The sequence below is a fragment of the Arvicola amphibius genome, chromosome 9, assembly GCF_903992535.2.
Source record: "Arvicola amphibius chromosome 9, mArvAmp1.2, whole genome shotgun sequence".
Lineage (NCBI taxonomy): Eukaryota > Metazoa > Chordata > Mammalia > Rodentia > Cricetidae > Arvicola > Arvicola amphibius.
In genome coordinates this window covers 53,057,485-53,084,956 of record NC_052055.2, presented here as the reverse complement: position 1 = coordinate 53,084,956, position 27,472 = coordinate 53,057,485, and the positions used below count along the sequence as shown (strand labels likewise).

The 27,472-nt window shown below is 39.1% G+C and overlaps 1 protein-coding gene across 2 annotated transcripts in view; it reads right to left on the bottom strand.

Annotated features, from left to right (window-relative positions):
* The window catches only part of Tmem117 (transmembrane protein 117), a 429,197-nt gene that overhangs the window by 130,082 nt on the left and 271,643 nt on the right, over positions 1–27,472 (bottom strand). For both annotated transcript variants that reach the window (XM_038343079.1, XM_038343080.1), the window contains one exon: positions 18,489–18,586. In XM_038343079.1, coding sequence (XP_038199007.1) covers positions 18,489–18,586 — 98 coding nt within the window. The remainder of the gene's footprint in view (positions 1–18,488; positions 18,587–27,472) is intronic.

The following is a 27,472-nucleotide window of genomic DNA, read 5'->3' as shown; positions in this document are numbered from 1 at the left end:
GAGGAGAGGCACGACAACTGCCTATGGTGACTGCCTGAAGCGTCTGCCTTCTTTTTCCCAGAATTCTGTTCTGTCTATTCCGCCTACCTAATTTTCTGTCCTATTAAAGGGCCAAGGCAGTTTCTTTATTAACCAATGAAAGTAACACATAGACAGATGACTCTCCTCCATCAAATCATCTTGGAAAGGACAGCAAGAATATGTACCTATACATATAGTCACATGTATCACATACATATTTCACACATACATACATATATATTCATTGTATACATATTCATAGTTGTTAAGCAATAGAAATACTTTCTAAGAAACGTACTGCTAGTGATTTATCTTTGGGTGAATATCATATGTTCACTTACCCAAATCTGAATGGTATTTGCTACTAGATAGTTTTGATTCCTAGGCTACAACACATGCAGCATTTTATTGCACTACATACTACAAGTTGTTATAATGCAATAGTTGGTGTCCATTCATCTAAAATAAATAGAAATTGAAAGATATATATAAAAAGTTTTAGGTTGCAGGAATTCCTACCTCTATTATTAGTTTATGGGACCATTTTCTCATGTGGATTGATATTGGCTGAAGTGCTACTACATGGCACATGACTATATTGTAAATCATATATACACAGGCACATCTAAAATTATTTACGTGTTTGTATATGTGCCTTCATAATAAGTTCAACCTAAGCTCATAATGATGAGTGTGACTTTAATCTACATTGGAGCTTTGCTTTATACATAACCTTGACCAATAAACAGTAAGAAATTTGGCTTCAATCATCACTACTTACTACATGTTGATCTACATGTAAAGTGGCCTCATCACTGCCAACTGTTACACACATGAAAAATAACATTGCGAGTTATAGTATGATTGTTTATATTTGGATCCGCTCATCTTTATCTTCCTTCAGCTAGATACTCTTGCACTGAAAGAGCATGCTGACACTAATTCAACATTTCCTTACGATGTCAACCTTCGATAAGGAAATAGGATTATCCAGAATCACAGAATTTTATGATGCAAAGAATTTTGGATGCCATAGACTCTCTTCTTGAAAAAGATGATGCTGGATCACTCTCTCTAGTAAAGATTTTCAGCATGAAATGCGAACTCTTTCCCAATGAGCAGAGCCTGCCATTTGATTAGCTCTAGTGTTTGATGACTCCTCATTTCCAGTGTTTATTAGGAAAATGCAGTGGTTTGGTTGTGATTGTTACTGTCAATATATGACATCACCTGGAATATTTATTTTCAATCTTACAAATGCATTTTACAGAAATTAGGTCCTTGAAAACCCTGCAGATAAGCCAAACAAGAAAACTATCAGTTGAATTTTCATGTATGAACTTAAAGCAAGTTTCTATTAATGCACCCTATCTATTGGTGTATTAAACTATATATTGCACATCTTATTTTCTTGTAATCCCTATAATTGAGAGAAAATGACATACAATTACATCAAATTAAACTACACAGAATGCTTTTGGTTATTACCATCAGCTCATAAGAGCTCTTACATCAGTATATCCAGCCATCAGCACATTCTCTTACTTTGAAGTTTATGATTATTTTAAACAAGATCAACCAAAAGAAGACAGGGAGGAAGTGACTATTAGACAGGATTCGGCAGCTCAGAGAACTCATTGGCCCAAGGACATCAATTTCATGACCTTGGGTAAGTTGTTCCTTTTTTATTTCCATTTCTTTGCCATTAATGAGTGTGTTAGACCACAAGCAGAAAAACACCATGACTGTTGTGTATGTGTGTGTGTGTGCATGTATGCTTGTATGTGTTGTTACTGTTGTTTTCTGAATATGAATGCTTGTGAGTGCATGCTACTCTGGTCATACATGTGAAGGTGAGAGGACAACTTTCAGATGTCGCTCCTCACCTTCCACTTTATTAGAGACAAGGTCTCCACCTCATACACCAGATAAGCTGATTAGGGAACTTATTGGCATCTAAATCTCAACCTTTCCACCCTCAACAGAAGTTCTGGGATCATACATGGTGTGTGCCATAGCATCCAGTGTGTTTTTTGACCCGAACTCAGACCCTTAATCTTGTACACTGACCTGACCCATCACTCCATTCATGGTTCTTAAATGTTTATGCCTTCTAAAAAAGCCAACCAGAAACCATTTTTTAAAGAGAAAGAAAGGATCATAATAAATGCATGTATCAAAAACGTGGCTATTAATGGACAAATCTGTTAAACAACTGGGGCGGTTCTGTGCAATAGTTTCAAGCTTTGAAATCAGGCAGATTGCATTCAGATCTCAGCTTTGTCACTCGCTGCAAACAAAACCACAGGATTTTGTCTTCAAAATACTGCCAAGAAGGCACACAGTTTGTAAAGCAGATGTGCAGATTAAAGGAAGCAACGAACACAGCGGGTCTGGTACTTGAGACAGAGAAGCAACAACTGTCAGGTCCTATCTGGTGTGTGTCTGATATGACTGATATCTTTCTTCCCTTCTTCATCTTTAGTGTTTGTCTTTCTTGTTCTAAGTCACTCTGTGTTGAATGAAAATGAGGAGAGAAGGCACGCTTTCCTTGTTTAAAGGAAAAGCGTTACATTTGTCGCCACTAAATACAGTGTTAGCTCTGGGGGTTACATGTAAGACCTGCATGGTGTTGATATACAGTCCTTCCGCAGCTATGCTGTCAACGGTGCTTTCCTGGTTTTAAAATCACAAGGGATTATTAGTTTTGTGTGTTTTTCTGTGCATAATGATCATGCTATTTCTCTCCATTACTGTGTTGTGATACACTGATAGGCCTATCGATGTTGAACCACCATTATTACCAAGAAATAAAACACAGTTATAACACATGAATCTTTTTTAAATATTTGTTTTATTTTTAATCATATATACATGTGTATACACACACACATATTATATGTATGGGGGGGTTATGCATTAGCATACAGAAGATGTCATGATGTTAAAGAGGACATGAGATTCCTCTACAGCTCAAGTTACAAATAGTTGTGAGCTGCCTAACATGAATGCTAGGAACTGTACATGTCCTTAACTGTCAAGTCATACCCTCAGTCCCAATGTGTATCCCTTAAATGTGCTATGTGTACTGTACTTTGTTTCCTAAGGAGGTTTTTAAAAGTAATTTTAGGTCTTTGTTCAGCAAGGTCTGTTTTTGTTCACTGTTGCATATCTAATAGAATGCCTCTCCCAGTAAATAAATCACACATGCACACACTCACATGCATGCATACACACACACACACACACACACACACACACACACACACACACGAATGAGGTAAGCCTGTCTTTTTACCTGGATCATTGCAAATATCTGCCTCGATTACACATTGGTTTAGAATGTGAAATGCTCAGTTTGTCCAAATATTATCAGCAAATTCTATTTAACCAATGGGAAAGCAAACTCAGAGTACCTCCCTCATCAGATCTGAGGCACCTCTGCCTAGTTCCACCTTTGTCCAAAGAAGATTCCCCAGAGCCAGGCCAATAACTCTTCCCAGCATGCAGGTCATTGGGTGTGGGAGACCTGGGCCACAGAGTAAAGTTCAAAGTCAGCATAGGCAACTTTGTGAGACCTCATCTCAAAATAAAATAAAATGGGGCTAGAGATATAGCTCACTTGCTGAGGTTGTACACCATCAAATTTAAAGTGTGGATACATGGAACACCTACTTTCTGATTCCAAGAAGAGATGGATCATTGGTAGGGACCCTCATCTTGTCTTTGGTGAAACTTGGCCTTGCTATCCATGGTCCTAGTTTTGCTTCCTGGCCCACAGAACAAGGTAATGATTTGCTTTTACTAGCTAACAGTAATGAGTTGCTCTGTAAATGACAGCAGAGTGTTAATTCTTAGCAATTCTAGTTCTAAGCCAATCAGCTATGGACTTCCAGCAGTGACCAGTGAAGCACAGAATTGAGTTTATGAATCACCAGACTCGGATCCAAACCTGGACCCCACTGAGGCAGAGCACCAGACAGCCAGCTGCTCCTCACAGACATCAGAGATTTATTGTTTCTTTGGTCTATAAAATGTTAGCCAGTTATGATTCAGACAGTTCTAACAATGATTGACAACTATGTTTAGATAGTTATTCTCTAAGTAGAACATCTTAATTCAAGCAGAAAGTTGTTGGTCATAGTCCACAAAACCAAACATCTTTCTTCAAGGAGGAGTTTTTAAAAGGTAATTATTTCTCATGTGAACACAAACACACACGTGTGTGTGTGTGTGATGTTGTATATGGATCTGCATATGTATGGAGGTCACAGGACTATTTGTGGGAGTTTGTGCTCTCATTCCACTGTTTGGGTTCCAGGGTTTGGAGTCAGGCCATCTGGTTAGGGACCAGGTGCCTTTATCCAATGAACTAGTTTTCTAGCCCTCTAGCTCAAGAGAAACTTCTCAAGACATTCTTGAATGTGTATACATGTAATGTTACAACATTCCTCTCCTCACCGCTGACCCTGAACATTTGGGTCCTTAAGGATCTTCACTAACAGGGATTTTCTTTCAAATATGTACAACTCCAAGGACTATTCCTGACGCTAGTCTGCCTTTCAGTGAATGGAAGGATGGGCTACACTAGGGGTTACTATTTAAGTGATGCAAGATGAGCTTGTCTGTTGGTTTGTTCTGTTAAACTCCACTTACCTTTAAGACATAAAGAAAAGATCTATATGACCCAAATGTTCGTGGTCAGGGACGGTGGTGATGTTGTCATAGGTATACACCCTTCAGTGTTTAAATGAACTTTACAGTTGGGTGGAGAACACGTTATTTCAGGCACGGTGACTTTTAAACTCTGAAAATAAATATTTCTATTTGTTTTGGAAAACAATACACTCCTAAGTTTTATGATTCTTACAAAGCACTCACTAATTGCAGACTAAATTATTTAAAATTTGTTTGTTATGGTTTCCAATGAAGTCCTCCATCTGACTTGACTTTATAGATATCACAGAGCATGGCAATTTGGGAATCCCTGACCATAGTACAGAACTCTCCAGATGGCAAGGAATGTTTGCTGTCTGTCGGACACCATGTTAAGTCCAGGGACACAGCAAGGAAAACAGTCCTGCTTCCAAATAGTGGGATAAGGTAGAAATGTGTACAAAACTCAGTCACCATGTTTGATTTTAATACATTTTAAAAAACATCAGGTGGTATTTTAACTTATAATATTGTAAGCTATTTATTCTTTATCTTCCTACTAAGTGATAACAATTAAACAAGTAGTAAATTTTTGCTAGCCAATTTAAAGATGTTTTAATATGATGCCTATGTAGCAACATGAGCTTATTATCTCACATAAAAATGTATATGCTGTAGATGAAACAAACTACTCATATAGAGTAATAAGCTGTATGTCCTTCTGACCTTTTTTTTTTTTTAAATCTTTCAACTATCCTCGTATTTCTCAATTCCTCCTCTGCTAATCACAGCTTAACTTAGAACAAGCTTGGGTTCAAACAGCCTCATTCTAGAGAACAACTTTGGCCAAGGTCAGTTTCATAGTGTTTAAGACCACGAGAGCTCAATAATATCACCCATTGCTGGCATTTGGCTGTGGATGCTACAGCATGCCATGATAAACACTCTTGGTGTTTGACACAATTTCCTTAGGGTTTCTTTCTTTCTGTGCACTATCCCGCCCCTCCCATCTCCTTTATGTGCGTTCTCTCTCATTTGGAGACTCCTCATCTCTACAGGTTTTTAACCTAATGTATGTTTTTCTTTTGCCCTATTATGTTTCTCCACACATTATCTTCACGCAGCTGCCACCTATACAAACTGCAAGTATAAAATAAAATATATTTTTCATACACTACTGTCATAGAACTTACTCCCAAGATCTATAGCCATACAACTGACTATTGAGTGTCTCTGTTCTCCATGACTGGGCTCACTGTGCTGTAGATGGAACGGTGGGCTGTGTCCTGCCACCCGGCTAGCTTTACCCAAATAATTACACGGAAACTGTATTTTTTTAAACACTGCCTGGCCCATTAGTTTCAGCCTCTTATTGACTAATTAACCCATATTTAGTAATGTGTGTAGCACCACGAGGTGGTCGCTTACCAGGAGAGATCTTAACCTGCATCCATTTAGGAGAGGAGAGGCATGGCGACTGCCCTGAAGCGTCTCCCCAACTTTGCTTCCTTTCTTCCACAATTCTGTTCTGTCTACTCCGCCTACCTAATTTTCTGTCCTCTTAAAGGGCCAAGGCAGTTTTTTTATTAATCAATGAAAGTAACACATAGACACTCCTCCATCACTGTGCCCCACTTGAGACTTTGCTTCTTCGGTGGTAGCTCTTATGGCAGGAGACAGCTGTCAATCATCATCCACTGAGCTGGGGCTCATCTCTTTATACTCAAAGCTACCATCGACTTCTCCTCTTTCTAATCCCCAATACTTAACCAACCACCAATTCCTCCCCCACATGGCTCCTGTGACACTTCAGGTCTACTTCTTTACAAAACCAATTCCAGCTCACCTAGCACATCACCACAGTGCCCTTGCAGTACACTGTACCACAGCCTAGTTCACACTCCGTCTTTTCTTCTCCCTGCCTTCTTCACTGGACTGAAATGACATCCTGATTTTGTCTTTCAAAGTTATATGTTCATAACCACAGCCAGCGTCTGCTGCAGGAAACAACAGGCCTTATAACAAAATTATAATTAGCACATAATTAACAATAATAATGAACAGTGAAGCCAGAGCTGAAAGCCAGGCCAGTGGCATAAAAGGCTCTGTTTCTAATAACTATGTTACATTGTACTCAGTATTTAATAAGTAGTTGTTTTTAAGTAGATTACTTAAAACTTGGCGAATTTTAATTCAGCAATATTAAACTTACAAAGTCATGAGTTTGGGTTACTATGCAGTCATAAATGTATCCCTAAGAGTTAAATTTATCTGGCATGAATATAGGTCAATTTTCAAAGTGAATGATTCATATCATATGCTAACAAAGTAATTAGATATCAATAGCTTTCCATGTGTATGTTTGTACAAATGTGTCCATGTCTGCATGAGTAAATGTGTACATCTATGTGTGTAAATGTGTACATGCATATATTGTGCTTTTGTATGTGAAAATGTATGTATGTATGTGTATATGTATGTGAACTAATATGTGTATCCATGTGAATGCATGTGTGAATGTACATACAAATTCATATATACCTGTGTATATATGTGTATCTGTGTGGACATTGCATGTATACACATGTGTCTATGTATGTATATATGTGTGCATAAATGTAATGCATATGTATACAAATATTTGCATGTGTAAAGATGCTCATGTGTCTGCATGTACATATATGTGGAGGCCAGAAGACAACCTCAGGTGTCAGTCTTCATGTGCTGTGTACACTTTATTTTGTCATTTTATTTGTAGACAAGATCTCTCACATTAGCCAGGAGCATTCCAAATAGGCAAGATCAGCTGGTCAGCAAATCCCAGACTCTGCCTATCTCTGCCTATTTAGCAATGAGATTACACGTGCGTATCACTTTTTTGACATAGGTTCTAGGACTCTGGTCCTCTTGTTTGTACACTGAGCACATTACTAACTGAGCCATCTTCCCCAATCCTCAGTTACCTTTTGGTCAAGAAGTATGTCTAACAAAGAAAATCAGCTGGAATATTATCTTTGTGTCTTTCTATTTTGAATGCTGACAAGTTGCCATTGTTTACCATGGCACCTGCTAATTTACTGTTAAGGAGACTGATTTACTAGGTGCAGGCATTTTAGTATGAAAAAATGGTTTGATTATCCTCAATTACAAAGACAGTTTTCAACCAAAGATAGATATTTGATTAAAGAAATAAGAAAGAAGTACACCGTGTATTAAGTAGTGATACTCACTCGACCATAACATGAAAAATATGTAATATTTTCCCAGTTAAAAATGTTGTCATAGAAACTGGCTAGTTGTTTCTATGGGGAAAAGTGTTGGCCAGCAAGCATACTAACATGGGTTTGATCTCAGACACCCACACACATAAAGATGGAAAGAGAGAGCCAAATCCTATAAATTGTCATATGATTTCTGCACATGGTATAGCTTATATACATGCACGCACACATGCACGCACACACACATGCACATGCATACTCATGAATAAATGAGTGTTTTAAAAATAAATATCAAGGTTCATCAGGCTTGATAAAAATTTGAAAGTACTATGTTTTTTTCTTATTCAGTGTTGAAATATTTCTATATTATTACTAATAGGTTGGTGCCTAGTCTTTGACAAACCATTTTTATTAATGAGTAACCCAGGACTTCATCATACAGGTTCACTGGGCATTAAGAGGTTCACACTATTTTAGGAAATTATTAAATATGAATATGAAGTCTGTTTTTATGTGGTTATTGGTTAATGGTCAATATTTTGACCTCAGTAAAAATTAAAGCAAAATTATTCGCTTATCTCCATCTTAGCCTTGCAAGAGAAAATAATATTATGGTATTCAAAGAGGTATCACAGAGTAACAAAATGTGTGCTTTTGTAAAAATGTAAAGCGAAACCTATCATAGTCATATAGGTCATGATATGAAGTCTACAAGGATGCTAGTAACACTTCTTCCTCTCTGACTCTTTCATGATTCTTGGGATTTTTCTTCATTTTATTTGTTACTTCTTTACCATATCCTTGCTCTTTTGAGACAGGATCTCTTATAGAACAGGCTGGGCTCCTACCTGCTATGGAGGAGAAGATAACCTGTTTCTTCCAGCTTTCCATGTCCCGAGTGCTGGGATGGCAGGCACCACCACACCAAAGTCAATGATTTTATTTTATTATATTTTTTGAGACAGTGTTTCTCTATAGCTTTTGAGCCTGTCCTGGAACTAGCTCTTGTAGACCAGGCTGGCCACGAACTCACTGGGATTCACCTGCCTCTGCCTCCCAAGTGCTGGGATTAAAGGCGTGCGCCACCACTGCCCGACCAAAGTATTTTATTTTTGTTATCACATTAATAACACAAATTAAAAATCAATAATAGTTGATTTGCTATGTAGTGATATTTATATGTATTTTAATGAATAAATCTTGCCTGAAGATCAGAATGCAAAGCTAAGCCACTAGAGGCCAGGGATTGTTGGCACACACCTTTAATCCCAGGATGCCAGAGACAGAGGCAGATAGATCTCTATGAGGCTACCCTGGCTACACAAGATCAGTCCAGAAACAGATCCAGCTAGTGGTGACTCACACCATTATTTCCAGTGTTTGGGAATCACAGCCCTTTAATTTCAGCACAGGGAGGTGGAAACAGGAGCAATATGGCTGGGCAGAAAGAGGAATATAAAGGGGGAAGAAACAGGAACTCAATGGAGTGTGGAGTCTGAGTATTGTGGAGACAGGATCTCACCCCTCCAGGCTGAAGATTTGATAAAAGTAAAAGGTCTCTCCAGCTGTTTGCTGCTTTGTTTATTTGATCTTCAGGTTGAACTCCAATACCTGTCTCTGGGTTTTTATTATTCATGCTACATCTGATGTCTAACATTTGGGGTACGAATTAACATAAAAGCTGTTTGCCTGTGGCTTTATAAGCACCGGCATAGTCTGGAGCTACACATGGCCAGAGTCACTGTCCTACCAGCTAGGGTTTTCCTTCTTCAATACTGGCATGCTCTCCCTGCATCCCCTTCTCAGGCTGCTGCCTTGGAATCCCGTTAGGATTTTACTGTTATGCACAGCAACAATAAGCCTCACATCTTCATCAACATCATCAGCAGATTTGGTAAGATAACTGGGAATTGTTAAAGGGAGAAAATATTTAAAAGAGAGAGCTTTGCCCACATTAAAAATGGGAAAACCATTACAATGCAGGAATTTGTATCTCTGTATGATAATATGCTAGTCAGTTTGAAAATGGAATGATTAAATGAGAGGATAATTAATTTAGATGGGATTTATCATTTTTATTTTATCACTAAATATGTTGGTTAATCTGAGTGCTAAGATACAAGTTTTAGAAAAACTTAATAAAACATATAATAGAGATATTCAAATCCAGACAGAGGAATTTAATGGAGAACCTTTTTTCAGCATTGCATTGTAAGAATATGGGGGAATATCTTAAGGTTTTCAAACAACAAACCTTAACATAATCAGTAACCTTACAGCAACTGCCAAATGATAGACGCTCTGTAAGAACTGAATGGATTCCTGTGCCAGTCTTATATTTAAAGAGATCCAAGAAAGCAATAGTTTCATGTGGCATGCACTGACCTTTTGTGTGAAGCAATGTTAGACTCGTGGTCAGTTTGTAATAAAATTATCTCTAAAGACTGGATAGACTTGGTTAAAGCTGTTTTAGAACCTGGTCCAAAATTACAATGGAGTAAGCTGGAAGTATGGAAATCTCCCAAGACAAATTCTTGAGGGAGGAAATAAGAAGGAAGAAAGAAGATTGAATCATTTACTAAAGTCATACAGGGCCCCCAAAAACCTTCATGCATTTCATACAAAGATTGACATCAGCAGTAAATAGAATGATACCAAATTCAGAAGCTAGACAAATAATAATTGACTCTCTGGCTTTTGAAAATCCTAATTCTCAATTCAAAGTCCATTAAAGGCAAGGTCATCACCTTTGGGGGAATGTATCCAAGATACAATTAATATAGCATCTCATAGCATCTCATGAACATGATTATACTTGGATATAAGAGGTAATTTCCAGAGGTTTGATTAAAAAAAAACCTGAAATGTCAAGTGTTTCACTTGTGGCAAACAATGCCACCTTAGAAGGTAATGTAAACAGGGCACATCTAGAAACAAATTTTTTTCTAAGCATAATTTATTCAGAACACTCCACCCTTCTGGATTATGTAGAAGGTGTAGCAAAGGCAGGCATTGGACTAACTAATGTAGATCAACAAGAGATGTTCAAGGTAATTGTTTGCCAGAAGGAACTCCTTGAGAGGCCTCTCGCAGGCCCCTATGTCAAAACCCAGTTCAGTCGTTTCCTACCAGTGTAAAGGAAACTCTTTCCCAGAGCAATTGAAGAACCTAATGCCTATTGTAAGACACCATACTGCCCTGGATAACAGAACATCTCTAAAAGAGAGAATAAAAAAAATTCATTAGAAACCATAAAGTGAGTATTTTATACCTTAAGAAAAGCTGTTAAAGAGTCAATATGAAACCAAAGGATTATGAGATTAATGGCAATAAAGTAGTCCTTTATTATTTGTTTTACTTCTGGTCCATACCAGGTTGCTCTTATGACACGGGACACAGATTATGGATTTTACTTTAATAAGCTTTCTTAGGTTTAGAGAAGGAGAGGACTACACTGCCAGCTTTAGTCTTTAACTGGACTGGGACTACAAAAAGACAGGTTCTCTATTCCTTAACCAATGAAAGCAACACATATACAGAAGAACCTCGCACATCACACACAGACTCTCTCTCCTCACTTTTCCTTTCTAACCTTCCTTTTCCCAGAGCACAGTCATAACCAAATGCTTTGCCACTATCTCAATTGTACTATCATCTCTTACAATCTGTGTCAGTGATTTACTTGTCACTCCCTGTCTAAGCCATAAGACACAAATACCAACTTTTAGCTACAGCATTTTGGGAACAATTTCTAAGGCTATGTTTCTGCATACAACAGCTTGGACAAGTTCTTGTTGCTGCATTCAGCAGTGCCCAACCCCAGTGTCTTGGCATGTGTTTACACAACATGTCCACTGTGTTGTTCAGGATGCTTGGTTCATCCTACATCCTCTCAGCAAGACACACTTCAAAGGTGACTCACTTCTCATTAGAAACTAAATGCATCTACTTAGATGTGACATGTATCACTCTAATGTTACAATATCATTGTTCAAAGCAACTAATGTGACTTAGAAGGGGCAGAATGGACAACCCATCCCCCAATTCCTTCAACCAGTCTCTCCCCTAATCAAATACAATGTATTCTCCTTGGTAAAAACAAATAAGCCATGAGTATGGAAAACAGAATGCAAAGATGCTTCTCCTCAAGGCCAAACCAACTGTGTCTCTGGAAAATGAAGACACAGATGACACCATGAACATCACTTTGCTTTTGTTGTCTGCTCTTTTACCTCAGACAAGACAGTGAAAATGGCAGCTGGTAGGCCCTTGAATAAAACTGGAAGTGAATAAAACATTTTCATTCTTAGATCTTTATTCTTTTTATGTTATGAAATGGTCTAGGGAGTGGCTTTGGAAGCCATCTGCGAATATTCCCCTTTGCATCTAGTATTTCCAAACATAGTCGTGATTTAGTCTTTCCCCTGATGTGAGAGCCCCAGGCCTGCAGCTGCCTTGTCTTTGCTGGTAGAAACGAAACCATCACCTTCACGGGGAAGTCTACTTGTCACCGAGGCAAGGAAGCAGACAGCCAGACACGGGCAAGTGATAACATTCCAGTGGGTATTTGTGAGTTAAGAAAGTAGAATATCTGCACATTTTATAAGCTTGTGTTGTTCAGTCTGCCTTGCATGACCACACTGAAACTCACAACAGTTTCCTTACTAGACCTCCTGCTCCTGCATAGAGCTTAAACCAAGTCTTTAAATAACTAGAGAAGGATCAGAAGGAAACATCATTCTCTGAGTGGATGATACAAAGCATGTGAATGCTCTCTTTTATTATTGAGATGATAAGTTTCCCAAATATCAATTTTTTCCTATTTTATCTCCTATGGCTAAGAAGAAAACCAAATGCCCTTCATTCTAGCTCAGTTCCTTTTACATGACTTGTATGAACACAAAGAAAAATTTCTTTGCTTCACACATGATTTCCATGTTCAATTCTTTGCATTAGATTTTGCTTTAAAAAATCAAGATACTATGGTTAAGATAATCTAACCACACCAAAATGTATAAAATAGAAGAATATCTTAAATTGGAATGTTTCTTCCATTGTTTGATATTCGGTGGTTGGAATTACAACTTTTGAATTACACAGAAAGACCACACTCAAATATACTACATATTAATAATTTATATGTACAATAAATAATTTTAAATTTTAATTTGGTCTACATATAAGATTGTATTTTAGGTAATAACTATAACTAAATTATTACTTTAAATCAATTATCTATGCATTAGATTAATACACTGGAAGTTTGTCATTACTTATACTAAAATGAAGTCTTTATATAAAGAAGATAGGCAGTATATAGATTTGAGCAGAAACTTTCAAGGAAAATGATATAAAGATGATTTAGGAAGGATTTAGGAAGAATCGGATATGCATTCCTCTGAAAGAACTATAATTACAAATACCCCTCTAGGGGCTAAGGAGGTGGCTGAGATGGTAAAGTGTTTGCTGCACAAACAAAAACACCTGAGTTCAATATGCAGCACCTACATAAATGCAGGACATAGAGATGCATGTCTGTATTTCCACCTATGGGGAGGCAAGAGCCCTAGGATTTGCTGACCAGCTAAACTGTTGAGCTATGAGTTCAGTAAGGTTTCCTGTCTGGAAGAATACAGTTGGAAGAGAAAAGGGGACAGGTAGAGGGCTTTGGGGGACAGATTGGAGGCTAGATTCCATCAAAACATTATGCATACAAATAAGATTTTCAAATAAAAGAATTCTTAAAAGGAATAGATTAAGAACTATTGACGAAAGTACCCAGTATTACCTCTAGCCTCCAGAAGCACATATATGTACATACAACACTCACATGCTTATGCTCCCCCACCCATGCACACACACACGAAACCAAACCAAAATAAAACAAAGAAAGAATAGCTAATGACAAGAATAACAGGGACTTTAGATCTCTAAATGCAGGGGAACTCTGAAACACTTGGCCCTGATACCTGACCCAGGTGAATTCACTGGAATCAGTGCACTCTGAATATACATAGTAAATGAAGATTGCTTTAAGAGGGGCAGTACACTAACATCTTTGATATTAGAGTCTGTCTCCTTTCAAACTGTCATGCTTCAAACCATTGTAGAGAATTATACAAGGTAGAAAGATTCCCATAATCTCAAATTGTTACGCAGTACGAACAGCTGAAGAAAAATAAAAGATGATTACTTGAAAAGAAGCACATCAATTCTCTTAGGCATGGTCATTTGTAATGACTAATGGCGTTGAGACCACCTGTGACATCTGCACCCACTCTCCAAGGTCATCAGGATTAAATGAGCAAATGTACAGACTACCAAGTCCATGGTGCACCATGGGGGCTGAACACCCTCAGTAAGTGATTGCTACATTGTTATATAATACTCAAACAAGTTATATAAGGAGCTTACATAAAAAGCACCATAAACACAGGCCATGTTTGACCCATGGAGTCGCGGTGTGAATAAGCATCCACAGACTCATATTCTTCTCACATATTAACAAACCCACTTGTTTACTTGCTGAGATTTGAGTCCAAATGCCACATATCACTAGCAATATTTAACAACAGTGCTACATTGCAAAGAATTACATTGAGTGTTTATTTTCTCCCAGTACATAATTACCATTATTTTATAGCATTTTGTAGCACTGTCCAATGTGAAGATGTATTTCTATCAAGCATATTTTTAAAAAGTAAAATGAAACTAACACCTAGCTCCTCCACCTGCTTCAGCTTCTCTAGCCAGCCAGGAGGAGAATTCCCTGCAGGTAGGCTGATCCATTACCCTCAGCCTGACTGTCAGACCCTGCAAGCTACAAGTCCCACCCTGCTCCCAAACCCTACTATCCCTATGCAACCTCAGTGGAACTCTGAAACACAGCTTGGCACTACACAGTGAGGACCAAGAGGTGAGTGACTAGCCACCTGGTGGGACAACCTACTCTTTAGACCCTCCATACTGGGGTAAAACCCTGGGCCCCTCCCCCACCTGCCTTGGCTTCTCTAGCTAACCAGCAGGAGAGCTCCTGCAGGTAGGCTGCTCCAAAACCCCTGAGACACAGTTACAGTACAGAGAAGACCAGAAACAGTTCCCAATATACAGTCAACCATAGCAAGGACTGGACTAAGATGCAAAGACACTACTGGTATCAACTGAAGGAAGAGATGGGTATAAGTGCCAATGCAAGAATTCATCCAACAACATAAAAAGCAACATGGTAACACCCGAACTCAGTGGTCACACAACAGGCAGACTTGATCATCGTAACCCAGAAAAAGCAAAAGAAAATAATTTTAAATGTAACTTTATGAAGACCTTTAAAGAGGAAATGAAAAACTTCCTTAAAGAAATGGAGGAAAACACAAACAAAAAATTGGAAGAAATTAATAAATCTCTCAAAGAAACTCAATAAAATCAAGAAAAAACAATCAAAAAAGTGAAGCAAACAGTTCAAGACTTGACATCTGAAATAGAGGCAATAAAGAAAATGTAAACCAAGGGAATTTTGGTTATGGAAAATCTGGGTAAATGAACAGGAACTACAGAGGAATGCAAACAGAATACAGGAGGTGGAAGAGAGAATCTCAGAGGTTGAAGATACTATAGAGAAAATAGACTAATTGGAACATTAAATCCAACAAATTCTTAACACAAAACATCCAGGAAATCTGGGAGATCATGAAAAGACCAAATTTAAGAATAACAGGGATTGAAGAAGGAGAAGAATTCCAGCTCAAAGGCACAAAAAATATATTTAACAAAATCATTGAAGAAAACTTTCCCAACCTAAAGAAGAATATCCCAATGAAAGTACAATAAGCTTACAGAACACCAAATAGAGTGGATCAGAAAAAAAAAAAAACATTGTTGCATCATATAATAATCAAAATGCAAAACATTCAGAATAAAGAAACAATATTAAGAGCTGCAAAGGAAAAATGTCAAGTAACATATAAAGATAGAACTATCAGAATTACACCTGACTTCTCAGTGGAAACCATGAAAGCCAGAAGGATCTGGACAGATGTGATGCAGACACTAACAGAGCACAGATGCAAGCCCAGACTACTATACTCAGCAAAGCTTTCAATCACCATAGATGGAGAAAACAAGATATTCTATTATAAAACCAAATTTAAACAATACCTATCCACAAATCCAGCAGCCAAAGCATAGTCAAATCAAAACGAAGAGAATAACCTATGCTGGAGAGAATGTGAAGTAAGGGGAACACTCCTCCATTGCTAGTGGAAATGCAAACTTGTACAAGCACTTTGGAAATCAGTATGGCAGTTTCTCAGGAAACTGGGAATCAACCTACTTTAGGACCCAGCAATACTACTCTTGGGCATACACCCAAAGTATGCTCAATCATACTACAAGAATATTTGTTCAACTATGTTCATAGCAGCATTACTTGTAATAGCCAGAACCTGGAAACAACCTAGATACCCCTCAACTGAAGAGTAGATAAAGAAAATGTGGCATTTTACACATTAGAGTAGTACTCAGTGGAAAAAAAAATGACATAGTGAAATTTGCATACAAATGAATGGAACTAGGAAAAAAAATCCTGAGTGAGGTAACCCAGACCTAGAAGATGAACATGGTATGTACTCACTCATAAGTGGATACTAGCTGTAAAGCAACTGATAGTGAGCCTATAGTTCATGATCACGAGATGCTAACTACCAAGGTAACCCCTATGAAAAACATACATAAATCCACCTGGAAAGAGGAAATAGACAAGACAGCCTGACAAAATTGGGAGCACGGAGGTGCGGGGAGTAGGAAGGTGGAAAAGGAAGACAAAGGGAGAAGGGAAGGGAGAAAGAGAACTTGAGGGAATGTAATAGTCAAGATGGAGGTAGGACAGAGAAGAAAGCAACGAAAGAGATATTTGATTGAGGGAGCCATTATGGCGTTAGCAAGAAACCTGGCACTTGAAAAACTCCCAGGAAACCAGAAGGATGACCCCAACTATGACCTTAAGCAATAGAGGAGAGGATGCCCAAACTGGCATTGCCCAGGAGTCAGATGGATGAATATCTTAAATGTCACCATAGAAACCTTCATCCAGCAACTGATGGAAACAGAGGCAGAGACCGGCATCGGAGCACTGGACTCAGCTCCCAAAGTCCAGTTGAAGAGTGGGAAGAGTGAGAATATGAGCAAAGGGGTCAAGACCATAATGGGTACACCCACTGAAACTGTCTACCTGAGCTAATGGGAGCTCACCAACTCCAGCCAGACAGGGAAGGAAACAGCATAGGTTCAAACTAGTCCCTCTGAATGTGGGTGACAATTGTATGACTGGGGAAGACTGCAGGGCCACTGACAGCGGTACCAGGATTTATGATTACTGCTTATAATGGTTTTTTGAAAATCTATTATTTTTGGATGGATACCTTGCTCAGCCTAGATATAGTAAGGATGGCCTTGGACCTTCCTCAAAACAATGTGCCTTACCCTCTCTGAGGAGTGAATGGGGGGGTAAAAGGGGGTGGGTGGAAGGAATGGGAAGAAGGGAGGGGGTGGGAACTGGGCTTGGTATATAAAATAAAAAAAGATTGTTTTCTTTTTACAACATAATAAAAGAAACATATATATATGATATATATATATATCATATATATATATATCAACAAAAAAGAAACCAACATCTAAGAATCTTATTTCAATTTCTAATGGCAAATATACAGGCTAGAATTTTCCAGCTAAGATGCCATCAATTACAATGCATCTGAGCATTAACATTGTGGGATAGCCTTCTTATACACTGTGAAAATGTGTCATCTTCTGATTGGTTTAATAAAGAGCTGAGTGTCCAATAGCTAGGCAGGAGAGGATAAGCAGGACTTCCAGAGAGAAAGAGGAACTCTCAGAATAGAAGCAATCTTGTCAACAAGACAGGGTGGGAGTCTCATGAACAGTATGGAGGAGAGGTAACGAGCCTTGTGACATAATGTAGATTAGTATAAGGAAGCCTAAGCTAAGGCCAAGCTATCATACTGAATAAGAAACCTCCATGTCATTATTTGGGAGCTGGTGGTCTGAAGAAAGTTTGACTACACATTAGTGTACACAACTCTACACAGAGGAACGAAAACTGCTACACTGAGAGCTGACCTATAGCCAAAATAAGCAATCCATTGGCTAGTTCTTTCATTGATCCGATGGTGCTGAGGCAGGAAAGGAAAGAAGAGTCCTAGGAGACAAGACACAGTGTGCAGAGGCTCCTTCCAGGTGGGGGTCACATCTTTAGTCTGAAGCCGTATCCTGTGGAATGGCCTAGGCGATTTGTGTGTGCTGGAGACAGTTACCACAGCCTGGTTTACTGAGTCTAAAGACCTGCTTACTTCAGGTTAAGCTGTCTATGATGTTTCTTTCTTACAAATGAGCTCATGAACAATAAACAAACTCAATGAATCTGTAAGAAGGATAATGACTTAAGTGCGGTCCTAGGGCCTTCCTAATAGAATTCTGTACAGTTAATGAAAAGCACACCCAACTCAAGTGCTTTAGTGAATGGGCCAAAATAAATAATACAGAAACAAATAAGTAACTGAGGCAATTTCCTACCAGAATAGGATGATCCTGACATTGCCTTTCTTCCAGAAGGCTCTCGCCGATTTCCCCCAATCAGGGTAAGGCTTGTCCTGGAGCATCATATCGGTGACCTGGAGAAGGGAGGAGCTGGCTCAGCACTTGAGGAAATCTCAAATTCAGATTTCAATGCAAGCATAAAATTTAAATCTACTGAGAATAGAATATGCACATATTTAACATCAGAGCACACGAGAAGATACAAATTACAGGCATATGCTCCATTCGACTCAGAAACGTAAGAGTGCATTTGACCTTCCATGCTGGATGCACGTGTTTGCAGTTTGCAGTTATTCAGCATGTGACGTTCTGATGCTGGTTTGCAAATGTTAAGTAAGATTATACAGGGTTCTTTCAATTGAACCGTTTCATTAAAACGATTAGCATATACTATCTGTCTGCATTTTACACAGGAATACAGTGCTCGTCAATCACATGGCCCCCTCCCCTCTCACTTGAATACCACCTTTAAAAGTATGATACCTTTGATTAGTAATGTCTCCTTAGTGTGTCTAAATCATAAGAGTAAAAAACAGAGCCTTGAAACCCCAAATCCAAATGATTTTGCCTAAAACCTAATTCATTTTTTTTCTCTTCTTTTTCCATTCCGCTGCCTGTGGCTTTTCCGACTCACACTCACCCCTGAAATAGTAAATAAATGACAGATGAACGAAAGGACACGCCACGCCTTCCCTGCCATAAATCTGGGACGGTACTTCCCTCAGATTACAAGGCGTGTATTCTGATGAGCCAGCGCCCTCCCACCTACAACTCTGCTTCTTCCCCAAGCGTCCTTCCTCTTTCTTCCCCATCTGCTGAGGCCCAGGCACAGCTGTGCTGCCCCATGCAGCCCCCTGCGTTGGCGCCAGTGCAGAGGGCTCACACTTGCTGACTTACCTTCTCATACCACACCACATTTCGGTTCCCATTTTCACACTTCTCCTTTCTATCAGCCTTCGATATCCCTCACAGTAAGTATTTATCTTTGCGTCCTTTCTAATGTCTAACAATCACCACAGAGCAGTTCAAAATGCTTATACAAAAAAAATGACAAAATGAATTAGTGAATATATGGGTTTTATTTATTTGTTTGTTTTTATTTATTTATTTTTTTGAGACAGAGTTTTTCTGTGTAACAGCCCTAGCTATTGTGAAGTTAGCTTTTGTAGACCAGGCTGATCTTGAACTCACGGAGATCCACCTGCCTCCACCTGCCAAATACTGTGATTAAAGGCATGTGCCACCACAACCTGGCAATACGTGTTTATTTTTAAAGGTCCATTGAGAAAGTTAATTGCTCATTAGCCATATTAACGCTTTCTGCAAATGTTCAGTGTGGCATTAATAGTGCACTATATGAACATTTAAAAAGCCTATAGGTGTGGATAATGCTTTTCCTGGAAAGAAAAATATGGTTTTATATGCACACATACATATGGATATGAAACCTCTTCTTTTTCCAGAAATTTTATTTTCCATCAGACAGACATCATTCTACTAGTTTTGATTTCAGCTGATACTGCTGAAATTCGAACACACAATGTCTTAGTTAAGATTACTCCTGCTGCGATGGAACACACGGAAGCAGCTTTGGGAGGGAAGGGTTTGTCTGGCTCACTCTCCCACAGCACTGCTCACCATCAAAGGAAGTCAGGACAGGAACTCAAGCAGAGCAGGAATCTGGAGGCAGGAGCTGATGCAGAGGCAACGGAGGGGTGCTGCTCACCGGCTTGCTCCACATGGTTTGCTCGGTCTGCTTTTTTATAGAACCAGGACCACCAGCCCAGGGATGGCAATGCCCACAATAAGCTGGGTCCTCCCACACCAATCACTAATTAAGAAAATATCCTACAGTCTTGTCTACAGCGCCATCTTATGGAGGCATCTTCTTAATTGAGATTCCATCCTCTCAGAAGACTTCAGCTTGTGTCAAATGAACATATTCCTAGCCAGCACACACAATGTAGATTCAAAATTAAGAGATTCGATATAGAATGGAAAATAATGCATTGTGTAAAGGAGAAGTTGAATTACCCACTAAGAAACACTCCTGTGCTATCTGCTTTGGTCAGACAAGCTTCTCTGTGCAGTGGTAACTTCATAGACTCATAACCAAGGAGATGACAATAAGTGGCTTCTAAATGTACAGCTACAAATGGGACACCTCGATCACCCCCTCCAAAACCCAGGAATCACGGTAGAAGAGGTTGTGGGAAGAAGTAAAAAACTGTGGGACAGTCTCAGTTCCTCAAGCTCTCTTTTTGTTGGTACATGTGGGGCAACTCGTAGTGATAATTCAAAAAGGACAGGTACGTATTTTATTTACTTTGTGTTTTTATGTGTGTGCAGTGTGTATGCAGCTGTGTGTGCACATGTGCAGGTGTTTGTGCAGGTGTGTGCAGGCTTGCAGGTGTGTGTGTGTGTGTGTGTGTGCGTGTGTGTGTGTGTGTGTGTGTGTGTGTGTAGGTGTCTGTGTGTCACAGAGGACAAAAAGACAACAGATTCACTAAAGTAAGAGTTACAGGTACTTGTGAGCCACTCAACACCGGTGCTGAAAACCTCTGGAAGAACAGTCAGCTCTCTTAACCACCAACCCATCTCTCCAGTCCTTGCTGCTTTTGAAAGGGAGTGAGTACCCTGATTATTTTATCATCTACTTGGTATTGTTCTGACCCTTCACAAATACAAATTTTTATTTTTTCACTAACAGTGATGACCAAGACTCTATTTCCTTCAAAAAAAAGATTCAAGGTATTTATTGACATGCTCAGAGGGTAAAGACAGATCAAAAGCATGCATTGGAAGAATTGTGTTGTCACAAAAAGTAGGCAAAGTAAAGGAATTTAAATCCCATATATTCAGACACACAATCTCAAATGAGAACTTCCTTAAAGAAAGAGCTGCAATGACAATTTCAGCCGTATCCCTTCATCACTGGTTTGGAGAACAAGACTTGTGGTGAGTATTTATAAAACATCAATATTTTATTTCATGTTTGACCAGATTAAAAAAAAACATTTCATTACTTCGTTTCATTCATATGTCTCCTGTTCTTGGAAGAATATACATGATAATAGGAATTTTCGTGTAATAAAATGATTACTGGCTGTGTTTTATTCAATTTTCATTTTTTTGCTCCAGAGTAATTTCTGAGAAATACTTAATCATATTCCCTAGAGAGCAGTCATCGGCAGCTCGATGGCCAATTATTGTACAGCTTGTTTTATAAAAACCACATCCAAAGACAAAGCATTTTCTCATAAAATGATAATATGGGGGCTCAGAAACAATCTCTTAGGTGTCACACAGCTGGTCTTTTTCACCCCAGTTCCTGCTCTTTATTTTAAGACATATCACCTGATCGATGAGAGGTCACTTACAGCTAAATTGGCAGTTACTGGGACAATCATTAAAGGGATGCATTCAATAAGTAAAAAAAAAAATCCAATTACCTTCTAGATTAGAGAAATCAGATTTATTTCTGGTGCTGGTCAAGGGCAGTCTTTATTGGAAAAGATGCAGGAAAGGGAAAGTGGAGGGGATGGGGAGAGTACTGTGTGGTGGGAACACAGTGCTATGCTGTGTGTGGTGGAAACGTGATGCACGACTGTGTGGTGTAAACACAGTACCTTGCTGTGTATTGTGGAAACACGATACATGAATGTGTGGCATACAGGCAGCACGTGATTGCCGATGTTTCTCTCACAATCAGACAGTAGAACGTGAAATTGCAGGTCTGTTTCTCTAAGCTGGGTGGGTCTCATAACGCTCCCCTTCCCTTTCCTATGAGCCATGTCTCAGCACAGGACACAGAAGCTCACCATTTGGCACCTACACAGAACTTTACTATGTATTGTCTCTCGGGAGAACGTAAGTCGCTTTAGGACATGTGTATTGTACTGTCTGGGAGGGAAAACCATACAAAGCATACAAGCAAATGGTTCTAGAAACAATTTGTCTTAGGTGGACAGAAGTGGCATCTTTGATAAGATGCCCTAGTGATGGCAGACACAGCCATGATACCATGCTTGTACCACACTTGCTGCAGAACTCAGTGAGGTATAAGCCATTGGGAGTACTTTGCTTACTAATTGTCATTGCGGCTTCATACTTTCCACTTTAATCTCGTAGAGAGACAAATGTCAGTGAGATGTAACAATAGGGTTGGGTCATGCCCAATGTGTTGGTGCACACAACAGTTGCCAGGCTTGGTTCCAATCTGACCTTCTCAATGCTGTACTAGCTCTTGGGTCAAGGCAAAGCTCTTTCTCCTAAAGGAGCTCAATTCCTCATTGACCGTCTCTGAGCTTACAAGGTATCCATGGAAATTACAGCTCTCCCCTCCCTCTGCATCTTCACAACCGTCTTACCTGTCTTACTTCCTCACTCTCAACATTTAACGTCTCTATTGTCATCATTAAATCACACCATCTTCCCTTAGCCATAAAGGGTGAAAAATAAAAATTGCCATTATGTCCCAAACATCATTTCCATATTGTTATGGCTTAGGTATTTTCTATACTCTGCATTCCTTTCACATTGGCCCACAAGTGAGCGAGCTCAACAAGACTTCACCGTCCTTTATCCCAAGTCTGTCTACTGCTTACAGCGGCTGAACTACTTAGAGAACTAAGCACTCCTATAAGAGGGATTTCACAAAGACTCAATCAAAAACTTTGCCCATAACCAACCCGTTTACTGTCTTTCTCCCCACTTTTAGGTTTTTCTTTGTATTAGGATATTTTTTGAGGCAGGGTCTCAGTATGCAGCTCTTAGGCTGGCCTGGAATATTAATATGCCCTATAGCCCATATTGGCCTCAAATGCATGATCCTCCTGCATCATCCTTCCAGGTATGTTTATTTTCATTAGACTGAAAGAAAAACTGGGCCACAGAATTGTCCTTAGGAATGGGAGACATCAACTGCTTCACTATTGGGTCATTGTTGAGGCACACCAGAAAGAAAGGAAAAAAGAAACTGGTATTACTGTTTTCATCTTTCCTGCTAAATCATTCGTGGTGCTTGTTTGCTCAAATGTTTTCTTTTGTATTTTGAGGGTGAAGATGTTTTTCAAGCTGTATTAAGAGCTGCTGTGCTCTGTTAGGTCTTTGGGGAACACGTCTGTAATGCCTACCTTCCTTCTGTGCTCTATTCGCTCCTATCCTTTAGGGCAACAACTGCAAACATGCTGGTCCTTTGTCTTTGGTGTCTTCTCTCTTCAGTTTTCAGTGCTGCTCATTCAACTATGATCCATACTGTGTATTTGGCAGGGTGTGTTTAAGAACTATAGAAATCCAATTCTGTCCTTTGATACCCTATTTTGCTCTATTCCCAGCTCTCTCTATTTTAATCTCCAACCGTGTGTGTGGGGGGGGAGTGAGTGGGTGTGGGTATGGGTGGGTGTGAGTGTGGGTTTGAGGGGGTGTGAAATGAGGGGAAGTCACACCAGAGGATAATTCTGTTGTGATGATTCTCTTTTGCACATTTCTCTATGTTCTGAGACCTGAGCTCAGGTCATCAGGATTGGATGGAAGGTGCTTGACCCACTAAGCTTTCTTGCCAGCCCCAGTCTTTTCTCTTTAACATTTCATTTTTGAGTTTACCACCTACATCTATTTCATGATCTTCCATCTCACTTATCTCTGAAATCATGGACAACTACACACACACACACACACACACATAGACACACACACAGACACACATTGCACTTTTTGATACAGTAATCAATTGTGCAATTTAGAATTGATATCTCTTTCACTTGAAATCATGTTTACATTGGTTTTTCAGTTGACCAAGATTCTACTTCTTTGGAACCTTGGCTATATATCCCCTGTCTTTCACTAGTCATGTATTTATAAATAACTGTAATACACTTCTGTATGCCTTATTTGTGGTATTTTTAGGTACCAGCTCTGGGAAGCAGAGTGTGGGTTATAGCAAATTGTGGTCTCTGACACTCTAAGTGTTCACTCTGTGCACCCCTGTGCTGAATGGCTCTGTTTTGTTGGCATCTCCACATCCATGGTAGCACAGTATTGCTTCCACAGGGGCCCAACTTATGCCATGTTATGTTGCAATGTCTAACTTGAAGTTTTTAGGCTCTAGGGAAATTCTGCACTCTGTGGAACAACACAAATGTGTGTGTGTGTGTGTGTGTGTGTGTGTGTGTGTGTTGCGAGCCTCCCTAACTTCATGTCACTCACAAGGACACACATACATGATCAGCCTTACTCAGCAGCATCTCCAGCTGAGACAAGGAGGAACCCAAAGCCTAAGGTCTAAGCAGAAAGGATTGTGGGTATTCACTGAGAAACACCATCTGAGTACACAATTAAGTAAATGGAAACCATGGAGGGAAGTCTCCCCCATGTACACTGATGCCATGAATGAAGTACCACAAGAAATATCTAAAAACTCCTTGGCAAACATCTATTGGTGAACATTAAACCCAGAATGCATGCTCCAGCTTTTCAGAAACATGGCAAGGATTTCACAAGGCATGAATATTAATGTGCTTGCTTATTATCTCCAATGATAGCCTATGCTGCCTTGGTGATGTATTGCACCATATTGCTGAATCCCTACTGATTTACAATGAGTCCCGGACTGTTTTATTATTAAGTAAAGAAATTGGGCACATCTCAGAATATCGAATCATTTGGAGAAAGACACCTGAATTACTGGGAAACAGAAATAAACATAATCAAAAAAATCCCTTCCTATGCAAGTTGTGCGGAGTTTCAAAAATAAATATGCTATGGCCTGGTACAATTTGCTTCCTAGCACAGTGAATTATAATTTGCAATAAGTAGGGCAAAGGAGAATGATTACTGGTTCCTGAGCAAGAAGCCACAGACAAAAACACTGACTCCATCCTTGGGCATGCTGTTTCTCATTGCCGACCATACTGTGAAAGAACAATGGCCCAACAGGACATGGTTGGGCATTTATTGTTCTCCCTGTTGGCTGAAAGAAAGGTTAGGTTACTGTTTGCATACCTGATCCGCTTTGCTAACATAGATAATGTAATACACAACATGATGGCTTTGTAACTGTACATATAAGTGGAGAAATTACAGGAAGAGAAATAATGGATAGTTTAGATATCCCATTATAAAAACCAATATCCACAAAGAAGCCCTAGGTCACAGAAGAGCAAAATATCTCAGACTGATAACTAATCCCATGTTAAAAGCCTAACCTCTCCATTGTTTTCTATATGTGATGTTCAAAGCATTCTAGTCTAAAGGCTAGTCTAAAGAGTTGTCATAGCCTGGGGCTCAGAATCCTGCCACTCTCTTATTGACCATCTTGCAGCAGGACCATAGAGTCAGACAATACGCAGGACGGTGACAGTGAAGTATTGCTGGAAAGTTAAAATGAGTACCGATCTGTGTCTTCGGAGTTGATGCGTCGTGACGACGCTACAGTGTTTATAGAAACTCACCACAAGCTTCAAGCTTAGAAAGCAGAAAATAATTACCCCAAAGCAGCTGTAAGAAGGAACCCAATTCATAAGCATTTGGTATTTAAAACTGAAGCCAATTCTTTTGCTCTCAAGTAAGAAGGAAATACAGGTTTTAGGAGAAATTTATACAGAACCTAGTGAAAGTGACTTAAGAAGCTGAGTCATTTTCTGTGATTTTGCTAAGACATCGGGTGCGTATGCAAGCATTCACAAAGATTATTTAAAATTATTAGGTAAGTATACATTACAGCCAAGAATTAAAATGGAGAGAAAGCCTGTTTCTACCACTTACCATAGAATACGATGCCACAGAACAAACTCCTTCGTGTCCTATTCCCCATACTTTCCCGTGTGAACCCAAGACATCACCATTCTGAAGAGTGCATTTCTCACCCTCACTGCCTGTCTGCTCACTGTGGTTTTGCTCTACACAGCTGTGCTCACAAGCAAAGTGCAATAAAGTGCATTGCTCACTTACAGACAGCACATTCACACTTAAGAAAAAGCAATACCTAATGGCCCTGCACCTGCTATTATTCTTCATTTCAGTTTCTCTCAGATTTGGCTGCACTGAACCAAACGGTTACAACCTTGATCTCTCTTCATATCTATGGCTGAATTAAAGTTTCATTTTTATGTGGTTTGTAGTTTTTCTTAAAATCTGAATCTTATAAATATATTTTGAGTTTTACTTGATTTTTCAACAAATAAGTCTTCGATGGTTTTAATCCTCTCTGTAGTGCGCTTGTTTTATCCTATTAACTTCTGATCACATCATCTTGTTTTCCACTCTTTTTGACTGATTTCCTGCTTCTTTTTCCTGATTTATCTTTCTCTGTATTTCCTTTCATCTTTCTCTTGCCATCGGCACATGCTAGGGGAACCTCCTAAGCTCTAATCCCAGCTCTTCTTTTTAAGTTTTAGATATTGGAGGCTTATATCGTTAATTTTCAGTGTTTGTTTTCTTTAATATCATAATCACCATTAAATCTATTCTTTATAAGTTTTGAAACTATGGTATATACAAATTTAAAAAGTTTTTGTCTTCAATGTATGTTAACCATCTATAATCCTAAAACATATATTTATTTGCAAAGTATTTTGCTATGTATAAATCTATCTAAATAAATGATATTTTAACAGAACAAGTATGATGTGTTTTTCAGTATTTTACTTGTATAATTTCTGTTCTTAAACTAGGCATGATGTTATATTTATGTAATCTCAGCCCTTAGGAGGCAGAGGCAGGATGATCTTAAGCTCAGGGCAGGAGTGGAAAACATGCTGAGATCCTGTTTGGGGCTAGCTTCCACAGTTTTTAAAGGTGATATACAGGCTTTTGGGGAAGAAAATTAATCAACAGTTTTATGTATCTGTGATTCCTGTGAACTACAATAACATCCAGCATGGAAACACGTGCCAATAGGTACAATAGTGACACAAATGGAACAAACCAAGCATTCTGGAGTTGGACTTAAGGCCTGTTCC